Source organism: Cucumis sativus, chromosome 3 (genome assembly GCF_000004075.3).
Source record: "Cucumis sativus cultivar 9930 chromosome 3, Cucumber_9930_V3, whole genome shotgun sequence".
In the NCBI taxonomy this organism is placed as follows: domain Eukaryota; kingdom Viridiplantae; phylum Streptophyta; class Magnoliopsida; order Cucurbitales; family Cucurbitaceae; genus Cucumis; species Cucumis sativus.
In genome coordinates this window covers 34,565,531-34,580,732 of record NC_026657.2, presented here as the reverse complement: position 1 = coordinate 34,580,732, position 15,202 = coordinate 34,565,531, and the positions used below count along the sequence as shown (strand labels likewise).

Sequence of the window (15,202 nt, the reverse complement as noted above, 5' to 3'; positions counted from 1 at the left end):
GAGTGATAGAGAGAAGTAATAATCGTAGTGAATAGTTATTTCAATAGCAACATTCCTTCAACCCACATCAACAACCAGCAGCGTTAAGCTCCCATAATATTCTTTTTTTTTCAAATAAAATAGATTACAATTGATGATCAAAACATACAATTACATTTTCAAGGATGTTCATACCTGCCTGAATCCGACGAGGAAAATAACATCGACTTTGTGTTTTGATCTAAAAATCAAGGAAAGAACACTGCTTCCGAGCATGTTCTGGTATGAGTTTAGAGAGAAGCTCCAAAGTTGCACCCTTTAGCTCTGCAGATTTCATGCCAACAGTTTCTAATTTCAGCAACTTCTACACCAAATCGTATGCAATGCTCATAACTAATAATAGATTAAACGTAACTTTTTATTTCTGCAATTTAGTTTCGGTCACATTTTCACCATTAAACTTCTTATTCTGTGCGGCCAGGTGTATGATAATCATTTTGACTTTTTTCTCTAAAAATTAAATAAATACTTCTGTTTATGAGTTTCACTGTTTTCTTATTAACTTTCTAGGGAAGAAAAAAAGCTAATACTGGCGTACGATACTTGGTAATTTATACAGCAAGTCATCATCAAGATATGCTCATAATAGGTTTCTAGAGAGGTGATAAGTACCCTTGAAGACAAAAAACACGATTTTCAAAAACAAAATGTTGGCAAGTGGATGTAGCAAAATTCAATCCATCAAGTGACTAGGACATAGAAAACCAACAAATAATTAAACTTTCATTGATTTTCGATTCAAGGAGTAAGTTTGTTTGCTTAACATGGCGCACAAGTTTACTGAAAAAATGGCCATATTTCCAGGAGGTTCAAGGACTCAATGCAAAAAGTTAAGTTTAAAGTACTATAAAACTAACAGTGAAATGAGTGGGAAGAAACAAAACCTTGGGGTTTGAAGTTGAAGAGAGGAGGCAGGGGACGCCCATTCGGAAGACGAGTATTGGGATCCCGGAGCTCATCAAAGAAAGGATGGATGCAAGCCTCTAACTGTAGTGTTTGTAAATACATATACATTGACATTAGAATGATGAGAAATGAATAGTATGGATATTTACTGCGATTTGCAGTTGCAGTGAATGAAATTAAGATAATCAATATCAAAATTTCAATCAAGACATGCTTTGCTATTTTTCTTTCAAATTGTCTTTACTATTCAAATCAACGAACTTGTGAACGGTGATTCCAAGTGTACAATTACCTTAAACTTTGAAAAGTTACCAAATACTAGTTTCAGAACGGATGTATATACATATTTTTAAATTTATCTTTGAAACCAACTCTAGAATTTTAAGAGCGTGAACCTGCTAGACGTACTCTTATAGTGAAAAAACAAGGGAGAGAACAATGCCTCTGAGAACTTCACAAAAATGATACTGTTGAAACTAATACTAACCGGCCAACATTTCACAGCAGAAATGTTTGGGTTAAGAATACCACTTGAATAAATTTAATCAAGTCTTAACTTCATCTATATTCCTAAACTTTCCTAGTTGAATCAATTAAAATCTTAGACTAAAAATTGTTTCAATTAAAACAATTTAAAACGTACATCAATTTAGACATAGCTAAACATGAATATAATATTAGAGATAAATACTAGAATCAAGTAGATAGTAGCAGTTTTCATAGTCTAAGTGTAAAATCTTAAACTAAAAATTGTTTCAGTTAAAACAAAATATTTTAAAACGTACATCAATTAAGAAATAGCTCAGCAGCAACATATTATTAGAGATAAATACTAGAATAAGTAGATAGTAGCAATTTTCATAGTAGTGGTTTCCATTAATATTAAGTGGTTCAAATCCTAAAATTACTTCTATTTCTTGTGCTAGAAGGGGAAAACTAGTGGTTTCCATTAATATTAAGTGGTCATCTCCTCTTCTTCCTCCTCCTCAGAAGAACAAAATTGTTTAGGTAGTTTTAAGTTGATTTTAAATGGAATCAACTGAAAATAGTTATAAACCGCTCCTAAATATTTTAAATAATCACCTGTGAAAGTGTATATTAGTTTATGGCTCTTATTGATACAACCTGCTGGTTCAAGGATATAATCACCGTGAGGAGGTAGTGCATGGGGAAAGAAAAACACTTACAGCAGTGCATCTAAGATTTGGAGAATACTGGAGGAGTCTTGAGACAAGATCCACTGCTTCTGGTGGCATGCGCTTGTGAAATATCTGCAGGGAAAAGGAAAATTAGCAAGCCACAAACACAAAGAGTAAGTGCTGTAAGTTTGAAAACAAACGTACGTACCTTGTGCCAGGGATGTGCCTTGATTTGTGGGAATTTAAACTCAGTATAATTTGGGTTCATACATTTGATTTCTTCACGGGTAGGAGTCCCAAGTACCTAATCAAAGAGAGACCAGTTCAACAAAACAGAAATAAAACAGGAAGTTTAGTTTAGAAAATAGCAACTTATTCTCTACAGGAAAGAGTCAGGTAACTAACCTTAATTATCTCAACAAGCTGATCCACGCCACTCTCACCAGGAAAGAGAGGCTACAAAATTGAGAAAGCCAATAAGAGAAACAGAGATAGGAAGAGAGGAAAAGAAAATATTCTGATATTTCCTCGCTTTCCATAGAATGAGAAAAGAGGGGATTGTAAATTTAGAAGGGAACCTGTCCAAGAAGTAACTCAGCAAGAACGCAGCCTGCAGACCATATATCAATTGCGGTAGTGTATTCAGTAGCCCCAAATATTAGTTCAGGTGCTCGATAATAACGAGAACAAATATATGATATATTTGGCTCGCCTTTCACCTGTTAAAAACGAACGATAAGGAAGACACAAATAGATAGTGTATTTTAACCTGTTTTATAAGCATCATGCAAAAACGAGAAATAAAGGCAACATAGTAGATTTACTTCTAAAAATACTTTTGCAATATCAAGAGATAAGACACAAAACGAAAGCCCTACCAGAACTTTTGCACTTCCAAAATCGCAGAGCTTGACCTGATGAGTATGGGGATTGACCTGAACAACAATTCTATCAGCAAGTAGCTTCCAAGTAACCACTAGAACAAAAAAATTCAAAGTTTTTAAAGCAAACCAGTAGATTTTGTGGCTTAATATCCCTGTGGCATACTCCTATTCCTCCATGAATGTAGGCTAGAGCTCTACATATCTGTCGAGATACCAGGAAAAACTTAGAATCATATGGTGTCCACATTTACTTTATAATTTCAAGATGGATGGCTTGGAATGAGTCTCCCCACTTAAAACTATATAGTTACACGGAAAGCATTGGATAAAGCTGACATGACATTTAATTGAGAAATATCAAACCAACGGAGAACACTTCTAACTAATAATAGATAATACAGCAGGCAGACTAAAAAATCCCTCAAGCAACCCAATTAGATGACTTATAGTTGATAGATACCAGGAATTTCTTCACCTGGTAAAATCTTTGTAGAATATCTCAAAAAATATTCTCCTATCCTAAATCTCTATAAAGATTGATGTGGTATAATTATCTGTAATGGGGATAAAGTAGCATCAATGAACCCACTCTCTGTTTTCAGTTCAATACAGCGCAGCTGCTCAGTTCTTTATCATTTTGGCAGGAGACAAAGCTAGTTGGTACACCAAAATGAAAGGAAATGCCTAAAACTTAGAAAGAGTATAGATAACCACCTGATAGGCATAAAGCTTGACATATATGAGAGGCATCCGCTGATTTGCCTTAGTGTAGTGTTTTATTACCCGGTAAACTGTCTCAGGTACATACTCAAGTACCAGATTAAGATAAAGCTCGTCCTTTTCCGTTGTGGAGAAAAAGCAGTGTTTCAAAGAAACAACATTAGGATGATCGAGAAGGCGCATTGTTTGCAACTCTCGATTCTTATATCTCTTATCCTGAAGAACCTTCTTGATAGCAACAGTTTCTCCAGTCTCAAGACACTTGGCCTGCAAAACAAAGTCATGAAAGCCACAAACTAGTACACTTCAACCTCCAAAGTTGTTAATTTATATTTGTAAGCATTAAATTACCACCCACTATCATCCAGAAAAGTAACTCTGTTACAGTAAGTTCAAAATTTGCAATTGAACGCATTACCTGAAATACTATACCGAAGGATCCCTGCCCAACTGGACGCTCCGCCATGTAACTTATTGTCTGTCACAATGGTCACGGAAAATAAATTACAAAAACAAGTCTAATATAACTTAAACGGAAATACTCCTAAAATAAAGTAGTCTCAATAGATTGCAAATGGTTTGAATGAGATTCTTGCAGTAAGTTGTAGAATGTTTACCTGTCTGGATTGACCATTTCGACCACCAATGGTAGTTACAATTATATGTCCAGTTTCTGTACCATTTCCATCAACCACTGTCGCTTCCATCTCCTGAAGATGAATATGTAACAGAAAGATGACAAAAAGTAGAGAGAATTAATTTACTAGAACAGCTATTCGCTTTCAGAGGCCAACCTTTTCAACCTTCTCATCTCTGATCTTCATTTCGTTAATCCCCTCGGGAAGTTTATCAGCAAACAATGCGACGCCACTACCGGGTTTTCCAACTGGACCCATACCAGAAGAGGCCATAATATGTTAAAATGATACAAATCACAATATGATCCTTATGATCCACAGTCTATGCAAATCCTAACCTGCAATTTAAGAGACAGGGGATGTCAGGGAAACAGATACTTGAATATACACATGCAAAACATCTAAATATAAATTATCTATGATAGCCAGATTAAAAATCGGATGCTGTGAATTGAGATATTCAAAATCTAAAACTGCTGGTTCCAAATGATTATAAAATTAGGACTTCTTAGTTGAATCCCAATAGCTTTACCACTGTGCCTAACTCTAGCCTTGAAAGCTTAGGAAAATTTAAAATTTTCGACATTCAAATCAGAGTGACCATTTTAAACAGTATCACCTGCAAAATATAATTTTTGTCGACCTTACTGATAAATGTAGAACTAACTTCCACAAACAAATAACTTCAAACTTTTGGGCTCCTATTGCTGCTGCTCAAGAGAATAACTCTTCGAAGACCAGTGATCCAGAGATGTCCTTTGTAGATTGTGAAAGAACCATTGTCGCAATGCCCTGGTGCAGATGAAGCTAGATCCCTGAACAAATGCTGGTATACACTTAAAGATCCCCCTTTGTAATTTGAAGCATGAATATGAAGTTCCATGTTCAAATAAATCCTGCTTGGGGGCCAGATAAGTTTTAGGGACTTGCACTTAAATATGTTAAGAGGACATTCTTGATGCTATTGGTCCTAAAATGGGGGGAGTTGGAGGTGAAGATTATGGTGTACTAAAGTGGATGAAGGCATACAAATTGACATAAAGAAACGAAAAGACCGAAGAGCTACACCGCACAAGTGGTATTGTTCGAATATTTGGGACTGTTGATACGAGAAATCGGCCTGGAGGTCTCTCCAGGAATGTAGCAGTAAAGTTTTACGCATGCCCAAACGAACGGTGACAAGTGGATATTACAAAAATCAGCCTTTCTCTGGGAAAGAAAAACTTCCCCTGGAAAGCTCCATATTTGATGCTCGGTAAGGTGGAACGGCCTAACAAAGTATTCCAAGACGCTACTATGGATTGGGTTGTAGGTTGTCTTCATAAACCATCGTAGTTGCTTTTGTTATATAAGTTAGAACCTCGTACCAATTCCGAAAGGATGAGTTTTGAACGAATCTAATCTAGTTTTAGAATGTATTAACAGAAAAAACGGCCAATGTGTAAAATTTGAAAGCATACGTATACTTTAACCTAAAAATTAAAAAACAACTACAAATTAATCTGTAAAGCGACCAAAAGGACTCATGCTTAAATTTAGCCTGGTAACAAATTAAAAGAAAAAAATCTTGATAGATGTGAATTTACAGCTAAAGATAGTCTAAATTTGCAAGTTGTTATTAAATATTTAACAAATTAGTCAATATTTACTATACATAGGACATTTATAACAACATCAGTTCCCATCGTCATACAAGAGACAAGTTTGTTAAGTTTGTTGTGGAAACTCCAACGGGGCAAATTTGGCAAATATGTGGAATCAATCCTTGTGATTGTCTCTAATAAAACATTCAGCTGTTATATGAAAGTGCTTTGTTCTCCACCCTCGTCAAATCATGGAAGGCGCCTTCTGTGGCCAGTAACCTGCTCTGCTGACCATCATCTAGTTTAATTGGCTCAAGGGGAACAGAAGAATCTTCCAGAGTGATGAAAGATCTTCGAGGAGGAACTTCTTTTTTTTTTTTTTTTGCTAAGAAACTAAGGAGTAATTTCATTATCAAAAGAGAAAAAATAGCACAAGCTCTTCAGAGTGGGATTAAAGTGTGATTCACTTCAATACATTTCTTAGGGTAATTCTTAGAACATTATATGGGATTATCAGTTCCTTTGTACATGGACAGTTGGAGTTGGGTTTACTCTAACTTATATTTGTTTCCTGTGCTCCATTTTGCAGGCTCTTACTATTGGCTCAGTTGCAGCAAATCATGTTACTGGAGCAATGCTCCAGTATTTCAACATCTAATAGGTAGCTTAATAGAATTCGTGAGTAAAAGCCAAGACAAAAGATCGACTAATAAAAGAGATAATATGAAGGAATCAAAAGAACTAAAAAGTCTACTTCTTTAGAAAAACTGCAAAGTTGTTATGTGGACCTTGAATTGAAATGTTAAAAATGGTGAGCAAGGAGGAAAAGTAAAGGGTGATCAAGGAAGCCTGTAGTATTATCTATCCAGCCTTTTCATATTTTACACTAATCAGACCTCTGTTCCATCAAAGGTTGAGCGATTCAAATCTCAGAGGTTGTCCCAAGTTCAAACTTGAAAACTTAATAACTAGTCTTCAAATGGACGAGACCTCTTAAAATTAGTTGCCACTCCAAGCTAGTCTTCAAATGGATGAGACTTCTTAAAATTAGTTGTGTGGACCATAAAACATAACACAAGCCCTCACCATTCCGAATACACCCACAATGTTATCTAACATGGGTTCCATCTCAAAACCAATTGGTAACAAGTGAGAAACTCATCTATCTTACAAAGAGTGCGAGTTCCCTTAAATTTTCCAATGTAGAATCCTCACATGTATAAATCTAAACTAAACAAACCAAAAGGAAACTTCCTTTACATGGAAGCTTTCTACACCAGCCTTAGCAAAGGGACAAATAAGCTTAATCATAACTCAAAAACTCATATCCATAACTCTTCCCCTAAGCTAGTTACCTACATACTACCATTCCAAAAGCCAAAGAACAAAACCCCGGGAAATGTCGGCACAAACTTCCCCAAAATGGCGAAAACCAAATCTCAGTCCCAAGCATTCAAGCCCACTGAAAATGCAATACAAACACGATCTAAAACCATTACAACACGCAAAAAAATTCCAATCAATTTTTTCCAATTTCCCAACAACAAACCAAATGAAAAAAATTAAAATCCCATCAAAACAGTAGAAGTTCAAAATCGAAATACCTGTAGCAGCAAGTAGATCATTTCGCAAAAAAAGAAAAAATTTCAAATCAAAGCAGAACCAAGCAACCTACAAATCTTCCGCGAGGGCTGAGAAAGGATTTTTCAGTTTTTTATTTTTTATTTTTTTTTTAAAAAAAAGAAAACCAATAAAGACTCCGTCTTCGTCTCTTCTTTTTCTCTCTCTTTCTCTTCTTCGTTATTTCTTCTTTTGTTTCTCTCTTTCTTTCACAACTGACAGAGCGGACGCTACGAGTTTGGTCAAATGAAGTTAACGGTCAGTTTTGACGTCCGACAGGTTGACACGTGGCGATCTTACGGTGGATAGTGGCGTCACGTCCGACTTCCTTCTGTGACCAATGAATAATTGAGTGGCACTGCCACTTCACAACGTTCACTTTCACCCTCAAACGACGTCGTTTCCATCTCTTAAAGACTTTTATTAAAAATGTCCATTTCAATGGAAAATTTAATTTGTCTATTCTTAGCTGCGTTTATTTCCCGTAGTTTTATGACACACACATTTAATATCACGTTTGTTTTTATATCATTTCACTTTTTAAAATTCTACCTCCAAAAATCCACTTTTTTTAAATAAAAAATTCAATACGTGCACGTTGAAAATACAATGTAATTCATTAACAAATAAACTTTTACTTTATCATATTGACATGTGTTTTGCTTTGGACGTCAAATGTTCAAATCTTGTACTTGTTGGAGTGAACTAATTAACGCTACTTAATTTATATTCATTATTAAATATAAATATATTAGTTATTATCTTCACGGTTTAGCATGTGATATCATTGTTAATTAATATTATGATTAGTTTATACTTGTCTTAATCCTCTTCAATAATTAAAGTACGTATTTTACCAAGTTTTAATTAGTCGTTGTAAAATTATTCATTTACATAGATATGTAATAATAATATATTAAATAATAAATATTATCAATTTAAATTCACAAGTGATCAATACACTAATTGACCTCTTACATGTTAACCAAGTGATTGTTTAAGTTCAATTTTTCAAACAATATTGGTAAAATTAAGGAACATGTATTCAATTAATCTTATTGATTACCGTCATTCATAAAAATCTAACGTTAGTTGTTTATATGTTAAAAAGTGTATATCCATAAAACAGTACACGTGATCCAAACAGGCGATAAGGTAGAATTATGTAGAGTGCTTGACAAAATAAAAACCCAAAACTAAGAGTGATAAGAACGTTGAGATCAATAAGACATTTTTCGTCTAAGCCTTTGTTTTTTATGGGGCAACTAGTTAAACGTCCCCATCAAACTAAATTGTTTTGATAAGGGAAAAAAACGTCCAAACAAAACTTGATTTTAAAACATGTCTAATTTCTAAATTTTGATACATAGTCTACAAATATTCAACCAATACAAAAATGTTAAAAAGAAAAAAGCCAAATAAATATTACTGGATTAAGAGATCGTAGGTTCAGAATGAACTCGATAGATGTAATAAGTATATACTAATGTAAGTAATTGAACTCGATAGACATCTATATTTGAGTCACACTCCCTGTTGAATAGCTCGTTGGGAACCATCGAAGTATTTTTCATGTTTAAAAGAGTGCGGATGAAGGGCCCATTGTTTTTGCATTTCCTATTGGGCTTGCTGAAGGCCCAAACCAAATTTAGTATTTGCAATTTCCTCTCATTGTAAATGGATATTTACATATTTACCCTCTCCGCCCACCCTTTTTCAATTGAACGAATGAAATGAATCGTAAACCCTAAACCATTTCTTTCCCGTTTTTAACTCAACGACTGAAATATATATACACATTAAAACTTATTATCTTTTTATCAAAAGAATAAAAAAGGGATTTTTTTTAAATAATGTTATTTTAAAAAGTAACCTGAAAAGTATACTAGACAATTTTTTTTTTTTTGAGAAAATTAAACAAAGACGTGAAGTCTAGACAAAGTCGTGGACGGAATCCATGATTTCAGTAGATCCATGTTATTTTATATAAGAAATTTTAAAATTCAAACATTGAGATATTTAATATAATATATAAAAATAAATAGATAAAAAAACTTGTTAATAAATAAATAATCAAATTAAAACTGGAAAAGTGATACTAATTTAATAAAGAAATCTTTGATTGAATTTGGGAGATTCAAGTATTTAATATATATATATATATATATATATATAAAAGACTTCGCTTAGTATCACGATTTCATTATCTTATTTCTGTCAATATTTTTTCTCCTATCCTAATTTTGATTGTACCTTTTAAAATAAAATTATTTAAAAAAAAATAAAAATGATATCTATAAGTTCAACAATATGACTTTTCAATCGTAAGGTTGAAACTCAATATTCACAACTATTGTACTAAGAAAAATGATCATGTCATTTTGTGAGATGAAGACTTGTGGCATGAAAGGAAATAAAAGTAAAAAATATACAAATTTATGAACGGGTAATTAACGAGAGTGATTTTAAGAAAACCGAGTCAAGAGATGCCATATTTTGAACTTTTTGGAACAATTGCTTAAACTATTTTAATCTTAAGGTTACTTCTAAAGTTGTTGCAAAATTTACATCTTAATCTAATCTTCAAGAAGGAACAACTTAGCTGCAATTTTGTTTAAATTAAAAATAAATATACACAAATTTATGAAATTAATTTTAATATGTTTATTCCATTAAAACTCCATCAAAATTATATTTTGCAATTCAAATAAACAATTAGTATTTTTTTTTTTTGCGAAGTTGTTCCTACCTCCGTTAACTTATAAAAGAAGTATTTGAGACGTAAATTTAGTTATTATAGTCATAGATTATTGTCGTTAGATTATAATAATAATAATTATTATGATAATAATATTTACTATTAGACATACAATTCATAATATATCTAACAAATGAACTATTTTTTAAGAATTGTGAATTTATCTAAATGGACAAAAAGTAGACTAACTTATTGATTTATAAAACAAAAACGTAAATGTTTAGTATAACATAACTTACTAATTTAGTAGCTTTTGAAGGTTCGAGAACGAAACAGATATACGCCACCAAAAATATTCAAAACATAAATTGAAAAACTTCAATCATAATAAGAAGGAAAAAAAAGAATGCACCGAACCCACGCAAACCACTAGGTACAATAAATAGATTTATGAACGATATTCAAAGTTCAGAAACTTGGATCATAATTCACAATATAAAAAGAATAATTGACACAAAAAACTTAGTGGAAAAAAATAATATATAATTATAAAGAAATACTCGAAAAAAGTTGGATTATTACTGTTCAATATTATTTAATTTGTAAGTATTTATTTAAAAAATACAACATTAGAATGCTTCAATAATAATTATCTCTTTCTATATATATATATATATAACATATCACACGAACGAACACATTGTTATTTAGAGAAAAGGAACAAAATGAATAATTATTATTAATTTAAGAGTATTGTCCATAATAATCACATCTGTCAAAATCATGAGAATAAATTATTGGGCTCAAAAATTCAAAATTCACATGTCTAACAATAGAATGATGAAACAACAAGAAACATTGTTATATATATATATATATATGAACTAGAGAACAAGAAACATTGAACAAACAACAACAAAATCTGGCTTCCAATTATATAATTGATAAAATCTACTTTCATTTGTTTCAAAGAAGGAAGAAATCAGAATGTCCAATCTCAATTTTTTTATTCATAATTTTTGTTGTATTCATTCACGTTATCAACTTTTAAAATTATTTTAAAATTATCTAATAGATCTTGAAAGAGTTAGAAAATTTTACAATTAATTGATCTACTTGGCATGAATTAATCGATTCCCGATGGACTTTGAGAGATTCAAGTGATCATCTTCGGTAACGAGAATTCAATAATAATTATGATTTCATAACTCGGAGGGAAATACAAGAAAATGCTAGGGCTTGACTGATAAGGAGAACTGGCCGACTGTCCAAAGGACTATCCATATTAACCTGTGAAGCCTTCGGACCAGTCTTGGAAATTTTCTTTGAACCTCCTACGTGGTTTAAGACTCCTAACACTTGTCCCATCTTAAGCTACGGAGGTCCAAAGAAGATTTTTTCTACCTTTCTGAATGAGACTCGGTCCCGCTCGTTATCTCTCTGAGATCTAACTACTTAAATGAGTTAGTCATAAAAGAATGAAGAAATGACCCTCTGACCCGATGAAAGCTCTAAATTTAGAGTTCTCGCTTTATGAAAGAGATCATGAAAGAAGACTTGTATAAATATGGGTGTTTAGGGTGAGAACCCACTGATAAAACTAAATATGGATAAGCCTACTCCACGGTGCCCAAAAAGAAAGGTTCCAGGTGACATTCCTTGTACTTCTAGCCTGGTGCCCAGGGAGGATCATGAGACTGATGCAGAGTAAGGTCTTTCTTAGTTCTCCAACATTTTGCACGTAGATGCGAGGTCCTCATCACCCTCTTTCACCCTTTACTATTGTGTCGAGTAAGTCCATGAATGTTTAAAAATATCAGTACTTCAAAGACTAAATTGATAGTTTTAAAAGTTTAATGATCAAACCGGTAAACTACATTGGTAGTTTTGAAAGTTTAATGATTAAATATCTTTTTATTTTATTTTATTTATTGGTTGTTAAAATACAAATTTAGTTTAACTTAATTTGATCGAGTATTTAATTATCTATAGTTCATTTGGTTTATCGTAATTTAGTCAAGTCTTACAAATTTTCAAATAATAGAGCAAAACAGGTCAAAATATTTACAAAATATCACATTTTATATACGATCAACTGCAATAGATTATTATCTGTAATAGTTTGTGATATTTTAGTATGTTTATATTTTTCTTTGTTTCAGTGTATTATTGATGTTATGAATAAATTATTTATCTCTTAGTCACGCTATACATTCTAATTTTCAAATGCTAAATATTAGTATCTACCCGACAATGATTTGAAGATCCAACTAAACTTTTTCAAATATTAGATTGAGTTTTATATTGCTTGAAGCAATAGTTTACATGTTAGCTTTCTATTTTTTTTAAAAAATGAAACTCAAACTTAGGGGCACCTTGTAATTTTGCTTTTTCCATTGGATTTAAGGTCCAAAGTTACCTTAAGGTACGGTTATATGATATACCATAGAGTATAGATAGATCTTAATATATGCTATATTAAAAAATACTTTGCACCTTCATGTATATATTAATACTTCTTCCTAACAAACTATATATATATATAAAAAAAGCCAAGCATTTATATCCTAAAACACAAAAAAATAGTTTGTATTTCTAATTAGTTTTAAAAAATGCCATAGATTTTTAAAAATATTATTTTGTTAGTATCTTTTATTTTACATACAAATTATATCATATATAACAATCAAAATTTGATTAGACGATGTTAATCACTTGTGAAGTTAAACCCAATGTGTTTTCAATCCTTTCAAAAATGATCTCAACTTTAATCTTCGAGGTCAAGATAAACCTCTTGGGTCGAATAGCTCAACTTGTCTCCAATTATGGGTCGGGAAAGCGAAAGCCATAAAAGAGGGGAAAACTTGGTGTTTAAGGTAAACCATTTGAGTTTGATGTCCAAATTCCCTAACCCTATATTGTTCAATCGTACCTCTTTTAGGCACGTGTATTTGCTACTCTTGATTCTGTATTTGGAATAAGACAACTTTATTGACTTTAAACTAAAAAATTAACTTTTTCTTTTGATTTTTCTCAAAAGTCTAAAAATTACCCACAACAATAGTGAATAAGTAGGAACATTTGGATATTGAATCAATACAAGAGCGGAAAAAAGGGAGATGAAACCTCACTTTAAACGGTACTTATTTTAGGTCAATGAAACTATTTTTAAAACGAACATATATAAATTTACATCATTAAACTGTCGATGAATCATATCAACTAAAATTTAAACTGAACCAATTTAAATGCTAAAATTTTGAGTTGAATAATTTGTTAGTAATTTAATTCCCTTTCATTTGATCAAAGTTTTAAAATAAAGCAACTAAAATATTATATACTTAATATTGTTGCATAAATTAACACAATAAAAATAGTAACAATAACATTTTTTTATGAAAAAAGTATTATACTTGTTATGCCCCTCGTTCTTTTTTTCATAAAAGATAATGTTCATCGATAAATAATAGAAATATCCATCATCTCATCTCCGTATGAACCTAACGAACAAGGTAGTTGAGATAAGGAAAAGACCAAACAAAAGAGTATCTTTGTACCATATCTTGGACGCACCGTCACATTATGGGTCATTACATTAATTACCGTCTATTCTAGCCAAAGAGTTGTCCAAAATGTTATTAACCTTCCAATTCTTTCGGTCACTTAGATGAGAAATTCATAGATCTTGATTCTCTTATTCAAACTGATAGATCTTAGTCTATTCGAGCTCTTTTATATCTAAACAATACATGATATTTTGATTTTTAAGGTTATATATTCTGTTAGGACAACAAACATTCAAATAAATATACACCCACGTGACTTTGTTTTTGCTATTATCTCAAAATGTCTCATATCAGTGGAGATAGTTGTTCGCACTTATATACCAAAAACCATCTCCTTATATATTTCACATATTCTCCGTACATAACTCAAATAAGCCTCTCATAAATTTTCTCACAAACTAAAAAATAAATTTTGAAAAAATTGTTAGGCCTAGTTTTGGTTAATTTATAGAGGACCCTTTTAAAGAAATTAATTCATAATACCAATAACTATAATTGGATAATAAAAGCATTAGTTATATTTTCTGTAGGTTGAATTTTTCAACTACAACCCATCTAGTTAGAGTTTAGGTCAAATCAAATCCCACTTAATTATATATATATTTCTACAACAAAACAAAATTATAAGTAGTGGAAAGCACAACCACGGTACCAAAAGCAAAACTTAATAAAAATAAAATATTTTTTAATATATATTGTAATCTAACACTTTAAAATTAATATTAAAATACAAAAACCGAAAATGTTGGCCCCTTGTTCAACCGTGTACAAAATCGAGCATACAAGAAAAATTTAGGTGATATTCAACAACCGTTTACATATTTTTTAAATATAAAATTCAAATTCTTAACCAAATTAAAAAAGAGAATTTCTTAAGAGTCACGTTATACTATCCTCAACATGATAATCTAAGAAAATCACAATAAATAAGTAATTTTGAAAGGGAAAAAAAAAAGTGAATTGATTAAATAATTAGTACAAAATCTATAGTTTGAACAAATAATTCAAAAAATAATAATGTTGAAAAAAGAAACAAGAGGAGGAGGGAACCCAATGCATAAGAAAATGCATGAGATCCGGAATGAACCGAATTTAACGGTTTAGAGTGGGCTTCACACATTGACCAACACATCCCCGATATTCACATGCCATTCTTAATTTCCAAAATATATTCTAATTATATTTCCGATTCCATCTCATACGGCGCCGTTCCGGCTGCCTTTTTTTCTATTTTTTTTTTATTTTTTTGTGCTAAATTCCAAATTCTTTTTCAACCCATTTGAATTTTGATACTCTCTATATAGTCTTTGAATTTTTGTTCAATACCTCCATGTTCTTGTAACTTGTACACTTCTTTTTCTTTTTCTGTTCCCATTTCCATTATGTTTTGGAATCGTCGTTTATATTAT

At 31.7% G+C, this 15,202-nt stretch overlaps 1 protein-coding gene across 1 annotated transcript; it reads right to left on the bottom strand.

Annotated features, from left to right (window-relative positions):
• Window positions 1-6: 6 nt before the first annotated feature.
• Window positions 7-7,760, bottom strand: LOC101216162 (shaggy-related protein kinase epsilon). Its single transcript, XM_004141051.3, has 13 exons — window positions 7,514-7,760; window positions 4,483-4,664; window positions 4,306-4,398; window positions 4,107-4,166; window positions 3,683-3,955; window positions 3,096-3,170; window positions 2,963-3,019; window positions 2,663-2,803; window positions 2,490-2,540; window positions 2,293-2,388; window positions 2,133-2,216; window positions 924-1,026; window positions 7-303 (listed from the first exon to the last, which is right to left on the bottom strand). Exons 2-13 carry the CDS (start codon window positions 4,597-4,599, stop codon window positions 221-223), a joined length of 1,233 nt encoding a protein of 410 aa, XP_004141099.2. The 5' UTR covers window positions 4,600-4,664; window positions 7,514-7,760; the 3' UTR covers window positions 7-220.
• Between the last annotated feature and the right edge of the window lie 7,442 nt (window positions 7,761-15,202).

What these genes read in the sequence shown, in the direction of transcription:
- LOC101216162 (XM_004141051.3), bottom strand. Translation starts at nt 4,599, where the DNA reads ATGGCCTCTTCTGGTATGGGTCCAGTTGGAAAACCCGGTAGTGGCGTC. An exon ending in CCTTCGGTATAGTATTTCAG is followed by an intron (nt 3,956 to 4,106) that starts GTAATGCGTTCA and finishes TTTGTTTTGCAG; the next exon opens with GCCAAGTGTCTTGAGACTGG. An exon ending in CTTCAACTTCAAACCCCAAG is followed by an intron (nt 304 to 923) that starts GTTTTGTTTCTT and finishes TGAAATCTGCAG; the next exon opens with AGCTAAAGGGTGCAACTTTG.